The sequence below is a fragment of the Acinonyx jubatus genome, chromosome B2, assembly GCF_027475565.1.
Source record: "Acinonyx jubatus isolate Ajub_Pintada_27869175 chromosome B2, VMU_Ajub_asm_v1.0, whole genome shotgun sequence".
Taxonomy (NCBI): domain Eukaryota; kingdom Metazoa; phylum Chordata; class Mammalia; order Carnivora; family Felidae; genus Acinonyx; species Acinonyx jubatus.
The window spans coordinates 21,428,256-21,448,802 of NC_069385.1; the positions used below are offsets into that span (position 1 = coordinate 21,428,256).

Sequence of the window (20,547 nt, forward strand, 5' to 3'; positions counted from 1 at the left end):
CATATAAAGTAAGCTGCCAATTGATTGTTATTATCATTATTATTACAAAAACACTATTGTATAGGAAAAGTCTTACATACATCTGTATTTTTCTTCTAAGAGACCTTTGGAGAGAGACATCAATCCAATCTTCAGACTCTGCACTCTTATTTTTCCAGTTCGACCCCTGTAATTGTAAAAATCTCAATGTGTTAGATGCATTTAAAGCTATAAACAGTAGGCTAATTATTTCTGAATATCTATTTTTTGAGGGTAAACTATTAAAAAATAATTGCATATTAGAGATGCAATTTTTCTATTCACTTTTAATAATCAATTTTAAGCCGATACCACAATTTCATGACATATTTTAATAGGATGTTTGACCTAGTCTGGAAGAATATGTAGCCTGAAGTTACTTTACATGTAACACATGAACTAGGAAGGAAAACGAAGGTAAAATAAAAATGATAATCATAAAGCTGAAAAAAATATTTTCAGAAATACTATGAAATAGAAAATATCTGTTAATAATTACAAATGCAAGATTTAAAATAGATAGCTAAAGGGGAGCCTGGGTGGCTCAGTCAGTTAAGTGTCTGACCCTTGATTTCAGCTCAGCTCATGATCTCATGGTCATGAGATACAGTTCTGTATTAAGGTCTATGCTGGGCATGGGGCCTGCTTGAGATTCTTGCTCTCCCTCTCCCTGTGCCCCTCCCCTGCTCGCTTGTGCTCTCACTCTCTCTCTCTCTCTGTCTCTCTCAAAGAAATAAAAAAGAAAAATTAAATAGCTAAGGCTATATATAATATGCATGTAGCTTAATAAGGCAAGAAAAGGATAATGATATATCTAAAATCAAATGTAAGAAAACTGGAATAGTATACTGAGAGCTGATAACTGGTTAAATACTTAAAAACTTATTGTCTTCATAGATTTTTATCTCTGCCAACTCAGTTTTTTAAAATTACTATTGCAACTTAATAGTCGGTGATCTTACCTAGGCAGGTGTGAAACCTCTGTTTGAGGAAGTATTAAATTATAATTAAATACAAAATACACTAATTACTCAACACCAGGAAATAGCTTTGTACTATGCCGATGAGGGACTATAAGTTAACTAGAAGAAAAATTTTATCTTTAAAAAGACACAGAGTTGTCTTCATTCTGTCATTTATCAAAGAATTTCAGAGTTGTCTATCAAATCTCCCAATGTACTTCAGCCTGGGGATGGGGAAAGGCAAATGCAGAAACTACAAAAATTTGTAACATGATCCTTGCTATGGAATAACACACAATCCAGAAAAAAAAAAACAACAACCCTCTATTGTTATCTTTATTATTCCATATTCAGGATCTGTTTTCAGTTTAGGTTTTTAATATCAATTTTCTCAAGATATGTTTCCAATACACAAGTACAGTATACCCAAAACCTATGACTAAATGTCTATGTAACTTTATCATTACATAAAATTTAGTAATTCATGCTATCTCAAAAACAGATAAATATTTGTGTCATGTAATTTTAATTTTAGGTGCTCTTATTATCAAACTGTGTTTAAATCTTGTTCTTCTTGATATTCCTCCTATGAATACTAATTGATATCTTCTATTCTCAAATTATAAATACTAAGGTAAGTTTCTGTATATATACCATAACATATAAAGTATAAAATAAATAAAAAAGGAAAACATGCTGAGAGATCAGTAAAATGTATTTTCAAAGCAGTCGCTCAATAACCTAGAGTTTATAATCTATATTAAATCATATCCAACAAGCTTATCAAACCCTTAATATGCATGTGCACAACATTCTGAAGTGACTTAGGAGATAACTAACACTTAAACTGAAATAAATATAGCATTATAAGGAGAATCTAAGTTAATATACTCATTGCAGTTTCTTACCATTATAGAAATACTTCCAAATTAACCTTAAACTGAACCATGGTACAAATTGTGTTTCTAGTTCACATTTTTAGGTGTTTCCTAATTATCACAGAAAAATAGACTATGTCTGGCTTCTTCCCGCCAAAAATCAGGAAATTTTATTCTCTGGACAGTCAGACAACAGACTTGCAGAAGATAACAAAAGGCTGTGTGGATGGACTGGTACATGGATGTGGCTAAGGGAAAAGCAATCTCTTATGGGAAAAAAGATCCAACTGATGCGTATTAGAGGATGACCTCTGGTCTATGGCGATAACACAAGAAAATGACTACTGAAAACGTCAATCATCCATTCATCACACCATTAATAGTTATGAAGGTGTACTGTGATCCCGGCATTGTTGTGTATCATGAGGACCAGCAGAAAAGTACAAGATAAAATTCCCACCTGTGATAAGGTCACATACTAGCTAGAGAGGAGACAAGAAAACAACAGGAAAAGCACAAGAAAATAGGAGACTAAGCTTTATGTGTGGGAATAATCAAGTACAAGATCATTGTGGTTGACTAGTTATTAATGACTAGTGATTAGTCTGAGTAGTTATTAGTCTCAGTAGTTACAACATATGATAGAAAAGATAAGCCTCCAATCCGACCCTGAAGACATGACATAGCTGGACTGTCCCTAGGAGAAGGTTGATTATCATAGGAAAAGCCTGGGCAAGGGGACAGAGACAGGGGTGTGAGCATCGGAGACAAGACTCGTTCAGGGGTAGCAAAGACTTGCATCAAGGCTAAATGGTTGATAGAGTTGTCCAGGTTATATGGAACCAGATGATAGAGGGCTTCGATGTTAAATAAGATATCTGGATTTGAGGGAGAAGAGGGAGACAAAGAAATTTATTAGTGAGTAATATAACCCAATATTTAAGTATTTGGTTCCCTGAAAGTCTTCATAAGTAACTTCTGAAACTAGTTTAACTAGAAAGATATGCACCTTATAAAATTATATCCATCTTGGCATAGTATAAAAATGAGTTAACACTGCAGCAAATGAGGTTAATATTTTCTGTGGGACAAAAATATTTAAACCAAGCATTCCGGACTGTTGCTTCAAATCATGATTTAAACATTTTTGATTTCTATTAAATTTAGAAGGAAGATTATAAAATGAAGGCTTTTTAACCTGGGAAGATGAAGACTGAGTGAGGCTGTGAACTTATAAATGGAATAAATTTTATCTGTATAGTTTGGAAAGCCTTTTCTACATATAGTAGTTCATTTGCCCTTCATAAATATCTTATGTATGGTAAGCACAGTAGATATTTTTATCTCAGTTTTTCAGATGAGATATTGAGATGCCAAAAGTGCAGTGGTTGGCTGCCAAGCAACCAGAACCAAAAATCTGGATTCTCATCATTCACAAGGGAAGAAAAGATTTTTTTTTTGAAAAAAAACATAATATTAGGAGTTGGACACATGTTAAAACTTAAAAAAAAATTAAACTTAATATAACTTATAAAATACTATTTTTCTTCGATATGGTGATACGGCAGAAATAGTCAAGTTATTATCAAAAGCCCCGAGAACTAGTTCCCTATCTATCACTAATATATTGCATTGGTGGTTATGGACAAATTGTCTTGTCTCACTGGTTCAGTTTCTTAATCAGTAAAATGAAGAGGGCAGAATGGAAGATCCTCAAAGTACTTCTACTTCCAGAATCCTCTGATCTCCTGGGTGTGTATCACTCATTATTTCAAGAGCCGCCTGAGTATACTTCAAGAGCTGAAAATATCAGTTCTGGCTGTATCACACTACACAAAGTAAGGCAGTTAAAAAATATATGGTTAATGAGTGAATATCAAAATAGCTGAATGAATGGAAAGGTTAGATCGTGGTGCCATTTCCAAAGTTCAGAGACTTATTAGGGTCCAAAATGTCCTAGTGCATTGGATAATGTAGATCATAGTTCCACTGGATTCTCAAAGAAAACTAATGACTTGAAAAGAGTTAATAACTCTCGTTTAGACAAACTGATAAATCACAGTTGTTAGAGAAATTTGGGCAATCAACTCTGGCCATCTGAGACGACCATCATATAATTAACTGTGCTTGTGGGGTTTTCCCCCGCCCTTAGGTTAATTCATGATATTTCTCTCCAAAATAGAAAACCAGACTGAATGCATACACCATTCTGACCCAGCACGATCTTCACTACGTTTCTTTGGCATGGAAGGAAAATAAATCCTAAAAGCGTTTTTTCCTTTAAAATGGAAAATTTCAAGAAACCATCTTTCTAAATAAGAAACAGTACTTTAGTGTAGCATTTTCCATGTGTCCACACTTGATGATGGAAAGTGGAAATATGCCAACATTTGATTCCCTAGAATAGGAATCACAACATTTCACATTCACATTCTACCTTCTCACCTAAGTGGCACTATTCCCTTCGGGCTGTCCAGTGAAAACAGCAGATGTATGTGTTATATGTTATGAGTTATATCCTCCTAAAATTTGTGTACTGAAGCTCTATCCACCTAATACCTCAGAATGTGACTATATTTGGGAGATACAGTCTTTAGAGAGGTAATTAACTTAAAATGAGGTCATAGGGTAGGCCTCAATCCAGTATGACTGATGTTTTTATAAGATTAGAACACAAACACACACAGAAGAAAGACCATGTGAAGACGCAGAGAGAAGGCAGCCATCTATAAGCCAAGGAGAGAGGCCTCAGAAGAAACCCTGAGGACACCTTGATCTTGGACTTCTAGTCTCCAAAACTGTGAGAAAATACATTTCTTTTATTAAGCTACCTAGTTTGTGGTTCTTTGTTATGGCAGACGTAGCAAACTAATGCAGTGTGTTAGAACTGGAGGAGGGTGATTGAACATTTTCTCCAATTCTTCTTTAAATCATTACTCAAAATATGCACCTCTACCTTGCCACTAGAGAACTTAATGAACTTCTTAATTAAGTACTGTATGAATTTAGCATTCTTCCCAGGCCATCAAATTAAGTTACAGGCTTTGTAGTTAAAACATTTCATTGACCAGCTCTTTGGATGAATTTACTATATAGAAAATATCTCTTTTGGAGGTTTAAAAAATTGAAGATTAGCTAAATAGTGAATTAATGCCAAGAATCATATTTTACCCTAGAAGTATAAAAAAATCACAATAACACAAAATGTATTAAAAGATACCAGACAGGGAGATAGTAAATCCCACGTTCATTATTATAACTGAGATTCATGCTATCTATCTGTTCTTTGGTGAGTTTCTTAAAAGTCTTAAAGTACACAAAAGCTATTTATTTTTTTATAAAAAAAAACTTTGTTGTTATATTTATGAATATTGAAAGAGGAAAAAGTTTTCTAAACAAAAGGATAAACAAAATTTAATCAAATCATCCCTAGAGCTATTGTTGTCACCATTTACTTCTTATACAGAATCAATCAGCTGCTAAACATGTGGATTTATAAACTATCATCTATCTTCTTTCTCTCTAAATCAAATAAGAGGATGAGAAACACAAATTTTTATGCAGCTAATTAATGGAAAATAACTTTTAGGGTCTGAGAGAAAAACAACAGTTCTCATTTTCTTATTTCATCTTTGCATACTTTAACCCCCTACCAGAAGAATGAATAATTCCTAATGTTTCAGAAATGTCAGCCCACAGCAGGTCTTTCTAGAATTGATTATTTCACAAATGCACTGTCACATTCAAAAAAGCCAAATTAATGGCGAATGAGTTATGCTGGAAGTTGAGAGTGCTCTTTATGTAACAGTGAGTATCTAATTAAATTACAGATATTAGAGTGTCCTATAGCATAAATTACTTAAAATACCATACAAACACATCACCCCTATTGCAATAAATAAAGCTAATACCAAAAGAGAAATTAAATCCCTTTAATTGCCATTCAAATTGCTCTTAGGTTGTCATACAAAAATTGCAGAGTGGATTCTTATGAGCCAGTCAATTATTTTAACTCATAACAAATATAAATTTTTATCTTTCAAAAAAAGACACACCAAAAGACATTCTGGAAGAAGAAAATAGGACTTATTTATATTAGGTTTCCCCTAGCAAATATGATATGACAAAGTTGACACCATTTACAAACTGAAACAAAATCTTGAAGTAATGGGTGGACATTCTTTTTCGTTATACTGTTGGTTAAGAGCTCAAATTTTGGAAAGTTATTCTTTTTTTTTAAAAATTTTTTTTTTAATGTTTATTTATTTTTGAGACAGAGAGACAGAGAATGAATGGGGGAGGGGCAGAGAGAGAGGGAGAGACAGAATCGGAAGCAGGCTCCAGGCTCTGAGCTATCAGCCCAGAGCCTGACACAGGGCTCGAACTCACGAACCGTGAGATCGTGACCTGAGCTGAAGTCGGACGCTCAACCGACTGAGCCACCCAGGCGCCCCGGAAAGTTATTCTTGTACAACAATTAACATGTATATTTCCACTAAGAGAAGTACTTTGGAAGTACCTTTTCAAAAAATTCACTTCAAAATTTACACATTTTGCATTATCAACACATTTCATTTGACGATTATATTTTAAAGAGAAAAAAGGCCAACTTACGTGTCATATACGTTGAGCAACCAGTTTAGACACATATCCACACAGAGAGGAACATTGACCAGATCCTTATGCATTTGTTCAAGGCCATCATAAGTTGTTGTGAGACAGTTGATGACGTCTGGAACACTAAGGAGCTGATCATTCTGGTTCAGTTTGTGCTGTTTGAAAACTTCATTTGTTGTATTCAACTCTAAGAGATCCACTAATCAGATGAGAAAAAGGAATACGCACAGTCATTACATTATACAACCTAACAACATTAGAACAAAAACATTTCTAATCTTAAGTATTTAGCATCTTCAATTTAAGAATCTACTCTTTCAAGCTAATCTCAATTTTTAAAGAAATAAATAACATTGATATTCTTATATTTCTAAACTCTTCTTTTATCTGCATCTCTTATTTTCATGCTTTTGTATCTAAACTTTGTTACTTTTCAATCTGATCCCATTTTTTTGCTCTTTGGAATATCAATTCTTCCTACTTTCCTTTTGTGACTTTTCTTTTCTCTTAAGGCTCTTTCTACTTTTAAATATAGGAAGGCACTGGGGTGTCTGGGTGGCTCAGTAGGTTGAGTGCCCAACTTCGGCTCAGGTCACGATCTCGCACGCTGTGAGTTCGAGCCCCGTGTCGGGCTCTGTGCTGACAGTTCGGAGCCTGGAGCCTACTTCAGATTCTGTGTCTCCCTCTCTCTCTGCCCCTCCCCCACTCATTCTCTCTCTCTCTCTCTCTCTCTCTCTCTGTCAAAAGTAAATAAACATTAAAAAAAATAAAAAAAATAATAGAGGAAGGCATAAATAAATCTAGTCCAAATAGTAGAACATCTAAAATATGACACTGCTCTTCTAACTCCTGAGACCAACCTGCTCACCCCCTCCCAGTCATCGTTTATATCACTGCCAAACTAATCATTCTGTTTTTCAACATACACATCATGGATACAAAATTCACTGAAAATGGTCAGTTAAAGAAGTTGTTCTCTACTTCCTGCTGAATCAAACCTGATCTAGGATGCCCTCCCAATCTGATCCTAACCTGGTTTGCTTCTTTTGATGCTTTGGCATATAGGCCACTGTAGCTACATGAGACTTGAAGAGGTCCACAGTACAGGCCCACATCCATGGGTCTCCATGTATTTGCTCCCACTTCTACATTTCATGTGCAGAACATCTATGGTGGGACTGGCCGGTGCTAGAGCAGGGTAGAGCAGACTAGGGCAGGGCACAGAAGAACAAGCTGGAGACCCTGTTCTCAAAGATGGCCAGTCAGAGAAGGAGAGTAAGCATACTACTAAGGAGTGAAAATACAATAGGCGAAGAATACATAGATTTCTATGAGAGCTACTACCATAAGGGAGTAGAAGGAGCCTGGAAAATGCTCCCCTGGGAGGTGGGGATTGAAATGGGCCTTAAAGGATAAGATGCAAGAGACCATGTAAAGCAAGGAAAGAATTCCAGGAAGACAGAACTTCTTGGGAAAAGACAAGAATTCAAGGAAGTCTGGGGGGGGGGGGGGTGGGGCTCTAAAATGACAACAGCAGTGTGGATGGTAAGTGGCTTACACGTGGGTGGCACGTGGTTATGGTGTGGCACTTGAAGGGCTGGCACATGTGCCCTACGGGAGACGCTCACAGGCCAGGAGGAAGAGTTTTAGACAAAAAAGAAGAAAACCTACCTAATCTTTCTTTTCAATCAACTTCTAGTCATTCCATTAGCTAACCGGGAACAGGGAAACAGGAGATTATCAAATTACCATGTACCTGTACATTTATTGAGTACAGAAATGACTTCTAAATCTGAAGAAATGGGTTTGGAAAATTACAGAATCCACATGAATTTAAGGGCTGCTCACTGAAATTCCTGCTTTAAAGAATGTTTTCCCTATCTCCATATTGAACTTTTTAATATTAAAAGAAATCAGCTTAGGGAAACTTTTTATTTTAACATAACCAACTATTTCCTCTTTGCCTGACACAAAACTACTACCTTAAAAAATACAATGACATATTTTGACAGTTAAATAAAATGAATGAATAGCTTCCTTCGTATTTATCTATTTTTAACCATTGGATAACTACTAATTTTGAGTTTTTAAAGACATGAAATGTGTCCACTCTAGCTGCCTAAACACTACATAGAATGATTTATTTTTTTCAGGTTATCTACAATGGAAAGGAACTGCTTTAGAACTAGACAGATTAAAATGATTTCTAAAACAACTCAACAAGGAAAACTTTATAAAAAAAGAGAGACAGAAAGAACACATATAAAACTCACAAGTCTGGATAGTAGGTCAATCCATTTGTTTCCAATGTCAAATATATCATTGGTAAAATGTCAACTAATTATAAAAATAACTTATGTAAGCTTTACATGAGTTAGTGAGAGGCGGTATCAGAAAGAAGACTAAGAACCATCTAGCATCTTCAATATCATCTTCATCCCACTTTTTGGCAATATACACTATTTTCAATTATAAACTTCCAGAGGGCAGGAGCAAAATTCAAATTCATTCTTCATAGTATCTGACAAAGAGAAGTGCTGAATGACGGCAGCTACGGAACTATAATTTCACACAGATACAAATAAATATATTCAAACACTGCCAAAGTGCTCTGAGTTTCCTCAATTCCAACACTAATTATGCCAGCAACTCAGCACTGCTATTGTATCCACACATGGCAATAAAGTGACACTAGACCGAATTCCAAAAGACCACTTCCTGGATCGTGCTGCCTTTGCATTTCTTCTGGAAAAGCCTCCTTTGTAACACACTTTGTAGCTGTGACAGTAATGTGCCACATCCCACAGACTATCATGTCTTCAATTTTTAGTGATTTACTTTGACACTTTGCCTTAGTGCCTAAGCCAGGCCATACATCTTCCTGAAATGTGTCACACTTAGGTTCCTTTAAAAAACTGACTACATTTAAATCGCACAAAATTATGATTTTCTCTTTTCCAAGGGAGACAAATGACAGCTCAGTCATGTGGCAAATAAAACAAACAGCAGAATCATTTTCTAACCAACTTTCAGACTTTTTTTTTTTTTTAATCTCCCATATGAGGCACAGGGGATCGAATGGAAATGGATCATACTTCTCCTGTTCTGCAAAAACACACAGTTCAGCACCTGACCTTGGGCTTCCGTAACTCTTCCCGTGTTCTTGGAATCTTTGACCATTCCTTCTTTCTTTTTAAGTTTATTTATTTATTCTGAGAGAGAGAGCATGCACAAGCAGGGAGGGGGCAGGGACAGAGAGAAAGAGAGAGAACACGAGAGAGAGACAGAGAATCCCAAGCGCAGAGCCTGATGCACAGTTTGAACTCATTAACAGGAGATCATGACCTGAGCTGAAATCAAGACTCAGATGCTTAACTGTCTGAGTCACCCAGGCACCTGACCATTCCTTCTTCGCACCTCTCCTACCCTCTCCTCCTCAGATATCTCAGAAGGACAGGTGGCACTCAAGGACTTGTATCTGCTGCTTCACTCCGTAACCCTGATACCCTCACTTACTTTTCCTTACTTCAGTTACTGCCTTCTCTCTGGATGGCTCCACACTCTGGTTTCCATCCTGATCTCCTACCTAAACTCCTGACCCACACGCCTGCTGTTCTGCTCCCAATTAGAGCTATACTATTCTCTTTCGGGGACCTCCATCTCAGTATGTTGCAAATAAAGGTCTTGAGTTCCTGTTACACTGAAATCCAGTAATGGTGTCAGTACCTTCTATAGACCATGACTCTGCAAACCCTGAAATGCCCTGACACTCTCTCCCTTTCACCCTCTGCCAGTTATCAACTAGCAAATCCCCCCAGTCATTAGCTTTCCCTCCTCCTTACAAATCCCTCTTCTCCCTCTTCTCTCCTGCTACCACCACCTGCTGGTTCAGCACCCATGATCTTTTGCCTGAACTATGTACTTGTCCCTGTTCGCTTGATCCTTGCTTCTGCCTTAGATGTTATCTAATCTGGGCCTATCTCCTAGGTCCCACAAAACAGAAAATGGTCTGACAGCACCCTACTCTATAAAAAACAAACATTAAATGTAACATTTTGAGAATATGAGGAACAAACAACCAAAGGAATCAGAAAAGGTTTCATGAAAAAAAGTGACATGTGGACCCAAACTGACTTTAAGGACATTTCCAAATACTGAATGGATAGCTCATAACCTATTCCATTTAGACTCCATTATGTTCCCTAAACTCCATCCACACCTTTGATGCTTATGCATATAAGTTCCTTCCTCCCTACCCCTGATAAATAGCCACATGCCTAAATCCTGTGTGGCTTCTAAGGCCTGGCTTATATGCTTGCTAGTCAAGGAAGCCTGCCTTGTTCATCATGACAAAGGGTATCTCTCCCTCTTCTGACACCACTTTCCTTTGGCTTCTCTGTTACTGCCTATTACAAAAAAAATTTAACTAAGAATACAAAAGAATATGTATAATACACATGTTTGGCCTAAAGAAGAATAGTAGAACCAATCCCCGTTAATCCGTTACACAGCTAAAGAAAGAGACTGTTACTGGTATCTTGAAAATGCCTTGGGAAATATCCTTAATTGCCTCCCCTCGTGATCACAGGGAGAAGAGCTAATCTTTGCATTTTGCTTTCAGTTTTCAAAAGTATATGTATCCCCAAATCATGCAGCATTTATTTTTTCATTATTTCAAACTATAAATAAATAGAATCAAACTGTACTATATTCTTCTCCACTTGTTTTTGTTCATTCAACTTTACAGTCCCGAGGGTCATCACATTGCTGATGTTTGCTGCAATATCGTATCACATTTAGGAATATGCCAAAATTAAACAAATTTTAACAGTAAGAAGTGCTGCCATAAATCCTCTTATACCAGCTTTCTGGTGTACTCTTGTAACTCTTATATTTTTATTCTTTTTAAAAGTTTATTTATTGGAGAGAAAGAAACAGCATGTGCGTGGGGGAGGAGCAGAGAGAGAGGGAGAGAGAGAGAACCCCAAGCGGGTTCCATGGTGTCAGTGCAGAGCCTGACTTGGGGCTCAATCCCATGAACCATGAGATCTTGACCTGAGCCCAAATCAAGAGTCAGACGCCTAATCAACTGGGCCACCCAGGCACTCCTACTCCTGTAACTTTTATACTCAAATCATGCACTCTGTATATCCTAGGAGACTGCTCTGTGCCAGAAGTTGAATGAGCCTGGAGGTGGAGAAGAAAACAGACTCATCCCTCACATGAAAACTTAGCTCATTTAGAGAGACAGGCAGTAAGTAAGTTAATAAATAGAATATCAAGAATTATGACAAGTGCCACACAAGGAAAGAACTGAATCTAAGCAACAGAATATCAGGAGTGACCTACTTTAGAATGAAATAATCATTGAAAGCCCCATTAAAGATAGGCAATAGGCTGGAAGCCAAAGGAAGAGAAGGCACCTGACGTGGGACAAGAATAACATTGAGAGCTAAGACAAGGGGTCTCCAGGCAGGAAGAACAGAATACAGGGCTGGCCATTCCAGTCAACCACTAGAGCTGATGGCAGAAGTCTTCTGTGGTGCACAGTGAACGGAGGGGACAGAATAACAGGCCAAGGTAAAGACCATTCCATTCTGAGGGCAACAAGAATCTGCTGAAAGCGTGTATCCATGTGTAACATGCTATCTCTGAATGTAGGTTCCTCGAGTGTGGGAACCAAGTCTCTTTGCATGGTCTTAGCTCCTACACAACTGTGGAGCCCAACAAGTGAATGAACAGTGACCGAGCAGCGACAGCACGCCCTCTACATTAGGTCCTTATGCTGGGTGGGGGTTTACCCAAAATGGGAGGACCCCTGACCTGAAGCCATAGACAGCAGGGGCGAGACAATCCTCTTAACATTATCTCTTACACAAAGGCAAGCATATGGTGCTTAGGTGAGAAACAGTCCTTATAGGCAGTCATAAAGTTCTGGAGAAATTGGAAGCAGGTGGGATTAGCTTGTAAACGTTTCCAAAAGAAGTAAATTTTTAACAGTGTCTGGAGGAATAAAGGGTTGCAGACCACTGCAGAGGAAGGGTCAAGGCATTTCAAGTGAACAGAAAGGACAGGAGAAGGAGGAACAGATTAATCATAAACAGGTGAGCTGACAAGTGGTGTAAAGGCCCCGGGCTGGAGAGCAGTGGGGGCAGAGGCAGTGGGGAAAGTGAGGCCAGGTGGCTCCAAACACATCAGCTCGAATATTTATAATCCAACGCAATCTGGCACTTTTCTAAGTGCACATTTCTAAATGTCATGTAGTTTAGAAGCAGGAGGCATTCCTCTTCTGCTCTTCTCAGATTTGAAGGAATGAACTGTAGGAGGGAGTTTTTTCCTGAGAATTCAAAAGAACCAACAGAGGAAAACACCAAATGTGCTGGTACGTTTATCCAGCCAGAAGTACTACTGAAAACTCGGACCACGTTCATCATGACAAAAAGCAGTCTTTGGTCAACGGAGATTTTGCCCCTGAGTCATTTGTCCTCATTTTATAGCTCATCAGGCCTGAGAAGACCTTCCAGATCCGTCAGCTGGATACTGGGCATGCAGCTGAGCCCCTTTCAAAACTGCTGTCACCATGGACTCACTGAGATCACTGAACGTCCCTTCTGTGTGTTCCTAATTCACTTCCTATTCCCCTCTGGCTCAACATACAGATCACTGGCCAGGGTGTGTTGGCTTTGCTTTTTTTGTACTGGTGATTCTGCACCACTTGCTTCCGTTATCTGGGGCTCTGTGGATTATGGGCATCAAAATCACCTCGGGTTTTCTTTCATCCATGAATCTGGAGGTGTGTTTTTAGCCCTTGAGACTTCTCTTCCACACATCACTTAAGTTTTCCTAATTTTATTTATTTAAGTTTTTAAAGTTTATTTATTTTGAGAGAGAGAATTTGCACAGGGAGGGGCAGAGAGAGAGAGAGAGAGAGAGAGAGAAAATCCCAAATAGGCTCCATGTTGTCAGCATGGCGCTCAACTCAGGGCTCTATCTCGCAAACCGTGAGATCGTGACCTGAGCCAAATTGAAAGTCAGATGCTTAACTGACTGAGGCACCCAGGTGCCCAAGTTTTCCCTACTTTAAAGCTTTGCATTGCTGTGGGGTTTTTTTTGTGTTCTTTTTTCTGAATGATTCTATACTTCTCTTTCCTCACCTCTCCTCATGTTACCAGCTCAAAATGTAATTCTAATTTCTACTGACTTTTAAAGAGTTTTTAACTTTCATATATCATTTTGCAAAGAGTAATATTCAAAGCTTCACTGAACTGCCTAGACAGAAAACAATTATTAACAAAAAGTAGCAAACAAGAATATTTGGAATTATTCAAATTACTCTGCCTTAAAAATATAGACAAAGGTCATTTCTCATATTAACTATCTGACAAGGTCTACACGTTCTTTAATGTTTTGTTATTTTGAGACAGAGAGAGACAGAGCATGAGCGGGGGAGGGGCAGAGAGAGAGGGAGACATAGAATCCAATGCAGGCTCCAGGCTCTGAGCTGTCAGCACAGAGCCCGACGTGGGGCTTGAACTCACAAACTGCGAGATCATGACCTGAGCCGAAGTCAGACCCTTAACCAACTGAGCCACCCAGGCGCCCTACATGTTCTTTAAATAAACTCAATCATCAAAACTACAACCACAAAGAGAATTTAGATAGATTAAATCTATACTTTATTATTACAAGTACTCATATCTCTATTTAAATTTAGGTTGTTTGGGTATGTGTGTTGGGGGTAGGAATAACCCTTTAGTAAAACGGCTATCACAGAATATTACTCTGAACAAACTCCCTGCAGGAAAAGCTCATGTTGCTAATACTAATTGTCTCAAGACATATTTAAATAGAGACTTTTATCTAATTTTCTCGGTGCCAGTTCAAATTTGGATCAAGAATGTTATTTTTTAGTATTTCTATATTATGTGATTTCATTGAATCAAACTGTTTAAAATCCTATACTTGCAGAAGAAACACTTTTAATTTTTTATTTTTTAGTTTACTTTTTGAGAGAGACACAGAAAGAGAGAAAGAGAGAGAGAGAGAGAGAGAGAGAGAGAAGAGAAAGCATGCGTGCACAAGTGGGGGAGGGGCAGAGAGGGAAAGAGAAAGAATCCCAAGCAGGCTTTGCACTGTCAGCGCAGAGCCTGATGCAGGGCTTGAACTCGCAAACAGTGATGTCATGACCTTAGCCTAAATCAAGAGTTGGATGTTTAACCAACTAAGCCCCCAGGCACCCCTCGAATCCTATACTTCCAAATGAATACAAAGTACTAAGAAGGCAATGATCTACTACTTTGATTTGTTGATTTAATCCTTTTAAATTGGGTGGCAGCATAATTTTTGAAAAAGCTTTTTATGTTACTCCTGTATTTTGGCTAATTTTGTTCTCCAACTGAGAATGGCATATGTTCATTTGTTTTACTAGCGCATGCATGCTGATGGGACAAATAGTAGAGCATTTACAGAAACAGAGCCAATTCCTTGAGTGTGATACACCGAATATCAGATTTACTCTCCAAACACATCCCCATCTTCATTTATCTCTGTCTCAAAACAAAAAAACAAAAAACAAAAAACAAAAAACCCCACAAAGAAACCCACAAAAAACAACAAATGCAATCCAAAGTTCCGAGTGATTAACTTTGGTAGAATAACTCACAACATAGAGCTTTTTGTAGTCTTCGGATTTTGATGGCTGTACGGTAGGCAGAGAAACGTACATTATTCAGGTCAGCTGAAATGGGAAAGAGAACACATTCAAAAGCATGCTTATTAGTTAACTTACATTGAATGGCAAGAATGTATTTGTTTACTTCAGATGATGGAAAAGTATTATGTCTGTTCTCATTAAAAACTCTTCTCTCAAAATCCACAGCATTTATTTAAGAGAATAATTAAATGTTCATTAGCACCATAGTGAGAGACATTGCAAAGCAGTGCTACATGGCTTTCAAGAAAGCACTATCCAATAGCAAAAGGAGGGAAATGAGGAGAACGAAACATGGCCTGTTAACTTTTGAAGGCTTAAATCCATCACACCGTAGGCTCAGGGCCCTTCCTTCTCTACTGCTGGGAGGGATTCTCCTCCAGAGGCACCTTCCTCAAGGACAATCAGGTTTCTGTCAATAAGGCTGTGCCTCTCACTACTCATAGAGCTAGTCTTATTTCTTCCATCCGGATCTATCTGCTTCTTCTACCCTTTTATAGATATGGTTAAAATTATCCTATAGTCCATATTCAAATCTTTTGAAACAAGAGGTTAACTATAGTTAATAATACTGTATTGTATATTTGAAAGTTGCTAAAAGAGGAGATCTTAAGAGTTATCACAAGAATAAAAAATGTAGGGGCGCCTGGGTGGCGCAGTCGGTTGAGCGTCCGACTTCAGCCAGGTCACGATCTCGCGGTCCGTGGGTTCGAGCCCCACGTCCGGCTCTGGGCTGACGGCTCAGAGCCTGGAGCCTGTTTCCGATTCTGTGTCTCCCTCTCTCCCTGCCCCTCCCCCGTTCATGCTCTGTCCCTCTCTGTCCCAAAAATAAATAAATGTTGAAAAAAAAAATTTAAAAAATGTAATGATGTGAGGTGATGGATGTTAATTAGACTTACTGTAGTAACAGTTTCACAATACAAATATTGAACCAATATATTGTATACCAGTAACTAATATCATGTTATTTGTCAATTATATTTCAATTAAAAAAAAACTTAAAGATTTGGTGTCAAGTTAAAAAAAGATATTGTAGGGGTGCCTGGGTGGCTCAACATCTGACTTCAGGTCGGGTCATGATCTTGCAGTTTGTGAGTTCAAGCCCCACATTGGGCTCTGTGCTGATAGCTCTGAGTCTGGAGCCTGCTTTGGATTCTGTGTCTCCCTCTGTCTCTCTGCCCCTCCTCTGCTCATGCTCACTCTCTCTCTCTCTCTCTCTCTCTCTCTCTCTCTCTCTCTCAAAAATAAACATTGATTTAAAAAATTAAAAAAGAAAAGGTATTGTAATTTCTTTCTGTCTTCTAAAGACACAGTATCTGTATTAGAAACTAGCAGAACTGGAAGAAAACTCAGAAATCATCAAAGTTTGTACCCTCACTTTACAAAGGAAAGAAACCCATGGCTTTTCTCTCTTTTGTTCAACCTTTGTAGCTGCTCTCACTCATCCAAATGAAAGCTCATGAGAAAAACCTAAAGAAATGAAACTAAAGAAATCAAAAAGCGTGCTCCCCATATTGAAATGAGTTGGTGTGGGAGCCTTAGGGCCTCATTTTCTCTCTCCAGCACTGCCTCACCTACCCAAAAAGAAAACTCTTTCAAAGAAAGCAGGCTAGAGAATCAGTTCAACATCATATTCTACTAGAATCTACAAGATCAGGATTCTCATCTCATGTGTTCCTTACATTTTTTAATTTACTTTTTGATGCTTTATTTAGTTTTCAGAGAGAGAGGCACAGAGCATGAGGTGGGGAGGGACAGAGAGAGAGGGAGACACAGAATCTGAAGCGGGCTCCAGGCTCTGAGCTGTCAGTACAGAGCCCGACATGTGCTCAAATCCACAAACTTTGAGATCATGACCTGAGCTGAAGTTGGATGCTCAACATACTGAGCCACCCAGGCACCCCTTCTTACATTTAAAAAAATTTTTTTTAACATTTCTATTTATTATTGAGAGACAGAGCATGAGCATGGGAGGGGCAGAGAGAGGAGGAGACACAGAATCCAAAGCAGGATCCAGGCTCTGAGCTGTCAGCACAGAGCCCGACGCAGGGCTTGAACCCAGGAACCTTGAGATCATGACCTGAGCTGTAGTTGGCTGCTCAACAGACTGAGCCACCCAGGCGCCCCTTCTTACATTTTTATATTAAAATGATTTTAGCTTTTCATGACTACTTTGGCAAAATGCAAGTAGGCAAGCTAATTTAGTACGATTAACTACATTAAATGTGAGTTAAAAGGAAACTTAAAGGGTGAATTCAAGGTGGCTGTGCTGTTATTGTTTTTGTTTTCAAACAAAGCTGAAGTTTAAGATAACTCAATAGGAGGGAGGCTGTGTTCTTCCTTTTAAAATCAACCTCATGCTACTTCAAACCACGTGTTCCCTCAAGAATGGTAAAAAACTGTTTCCTGCATCTCCCTCAGAAATTCAACTGTTTTTCTGTGTCAGTGAAACAATCCTTTAAACAATCCATGCTGTGTGAGAAAAACTGGTGGTTACTTCCCTTTTAAGAATATACAACTATCGGTTGTTTTGGCTAATTAAATAAAATAGCACTCACCAAGGGACTGGAAGAGTTCAGTCATTTTAGGGTGATCCCAACAGGTTGTCTGTGTTTGATGGCTAGGGCATAAAAAAAAATAATGTATGTCCCATAGAACATATGCAAATAGAATTTTTATTCTAAGTTTTCAAAATCACGCAAAATTATCCCCATGACGGCTCATTCTGAAACCCAATGTCCAATTATTACTTACCATTTGAAACAGTAAGATATTTTTATGTGAGCAGTGACGTTGTAAAAATATGAGTAAAGAATTCTGTTTTATCTATTTTGAAAAGAATTACAACTAAAAATTAAACCTAGATATGAAGCGTGTGACCCTGGGGCCGCAGGCTTGATGTAGCCGGCTGGATCGATGCAGTTTCCAGAATAATTCTACTTGTGTTAGGCAGATATAGATCCTCATTCAGAATAAATCCTCGGAGAGCAGAAGTGCTGTAAAGAGTTGCTAAACTTTAGAAGTCCTAATCAAATTTCCAAAGAACAGAGAAATGAAGTGTTTAACTCTGAATAACATGTTCACCTCACAATCAAGTGAGGCGCCCTCCTCTTTAACCTTGAGTCTCTCCTTCCTTGGTGTAAATTAGCCCTTTTCCCCTGTGGGGATTCACTCAGAACCCTAGAGTTGACATAAACATCATTTTAAGCTAAAGATATCTGAGATTGAACAGATACAGAAAGGAGCCTTTTTGGAGCTTCCTTTATCGGACTAAACGCAGCAACTTCTGGGAAAGAGGGCTACCATAAATCCTCTCTCTGGGGGAGTTTCACGGCTATGAAGAAGACAGAAAAACCACCTGCACCTGCATAAACAAACATCATCACAAACTTTCTTATCGCACGTTTTCCCCCCCAAAAGCCCATTTATCTCTCCTAAAGAAACCTATTGGTTCCTCACAAAGGAGCCTTTCTCCCCAATTTCCTTTCACTGCTAAAGTTGGGTATATAAGCCCCAAATTCCAACCATCCTTTTGAGTTACACATCACTGTACACGCACAGCAGGCATAAACAAATGCTCTTCTCTTGCTAATCTGTCTTTTGTCAGTGTAATTCACAGACCCTCTGAAAGGAAACCTAAGAAAGGAAACCTAACAGCACCCTCTTCATGTATATCTGGATTCTCTACGCCCCTAATGTGTGAATCTCTCTTGCCAGTGTGACTTCTTTCTCCTCTCTCAGCCATCAGCCTCCATCAGCTAACCAGTATTTTTCTTATAGGCATTGAACAGTTTTTCTCATGATGTTTCGTCTTCATTTTAGAAGAAAGTTTTATAGTTTTCTTCTTTCTGTAAATTCCAAAACTAATTCACAGATTAGATGTCTTTTGGGAATAAGATGAGGGTAGACTAGGTCCACATAATTAGGTTCTTTCTTTGTGTACGTGTGTGTGTGTGTGAGAGAGAGAGGTGAACAGCTCTTAACTTCAGTGTCCTTATATTTAAAGATAGTTTACTGTCCCTTTTCTAGGTCAGAATAGAGTAATAACGTTTAATAGTACTCCAAAGACTTCTTAGACAACACTCAGTTCTTACCAAACTGTTTAGTAAGCTAAGTGAAATGGCCCAGTACACAAGAGAGAGTGGTATTAAAATATTCATACAATGAAACTGAAGAGAGATTATTTTTTTAATCTATGTAATATATCAAAAAGTGGGATATGTCACTAGGAAAAGGACATAATCACTGTTACACATGCATAAACAGAACCCCCGAGAACTCAGAATTTGCTTTGAGACCATTTAAAGTGTAGATATGGAACTGGGTATGTAAAATGTCCTGGGAATTCCAAAAACTCACACAAAATAAAATACCTAAAATGTGAAGGTCTATCTTAGCAAGAGCTGGAAAGTTGGCTAGTTCCCCTACCTGGTACTTGATACCAAAGCAGAGGTGGAATGTTTCTACTTTGTATTCTGCTACTGAGCACCAAGCAAAACATTCCACCATCTTACTCTCTAAGTTGTTCCAAAGACCACGGAGAGAGTACCGAAGCTGTCTGACCTATAAATTTTACTGTTCACAATGTGGCCCACAGCTTGAGAGCCATACAAAATCTCAGACCATATATTAAAAAAAAAAAAAAGAAAAAAAGAAAAAGTTTCCTGATCAAAATCTCAGACCCCCATTCCTTCTGTTGAACTAGAATTTTCATCCTAACAAAATCCCTCATGTAGTTGATATGCACATTCATGTATAAGAAGTAACTTAACCTAAGTAACCTAAAGAGCTTCTAATGCATGAATAAAAGTAAAAAAACAAAAAACAAAAAATAAAGACACTTCTACCTCCAAATTTTGTTGATAGAATAACTTCCTTCTTACCATGAACAAGAACTAAAGAAGGATTTGCTGGAAATAGAGTGTAATTCAAAAACAAGTCATCAGGAGCTTCCAGGGTTAGCCAGCCTACCAGTATTCCCATAACCCCTGTCTCTACTGAGTAATTTAAATCCCCATGGCAACCCTACTGTCCAGAGGCAGATATCTCATCGTGAAGGACCAAATCAAAGCTCAATAACCAAACTAAAGCTCTGAATAACGCAGAGCCAAACTTCATACTTAACAAATGTAAGTACTCTTTCTCTAGAATCACAAACGTGGAGCTTTGGCAAACAGCTCCTATGGAACCAGGAAGGGAAAATACCATAAGGCAGCGTGGCAGCGGCTGAGAATTCAATGAGAAGACTTGCTTGCTAATGGCTCTTCTTAGTGAAACCACTACTAGGAGCTGAGGGAACACACACATTTGGCAAACAGATGGAGGGAGGGAAACGGCATCTCCCTTTGTGAATTCAGTACCA

General features: G+C 38.2%; 1 protein-coding gene across 13 annotated transcripts in view; it reads right to left on the bottom strand.

Moving 5' to 3' along the window:
* Nucleotides 1-20,547, bottom strand: part of UTRN (utrophin) — a 511,459-nt gene that overhangs the window by 54,453 nt on the left and 436,459 nt on the right. For all 13 annotated transcript variants that reach the window (XM_053222143.1, XM_053222139.1, XM_053222141.1 and 10 more), the window contains 4 exons: nt 17,744-17,805; nt 15,138-15,212; nt 6,473-6,674; nt 81-166 (listed from right to left, as the gene is read on the bottom strand). In XM_053222143.1, the coding sequence (XP_053078118.1) occupies nt 81-166; nt 6,473-6,674; nt 15,138-15,212; nt 17,744-17,805 (425 nt within the window). The remainder of the gene's footprint in view (nt 1-80; nt 167-6,472; nt 6,675-15,137; nt 15,213-17,743; nt 17,806-20,547) is intronic.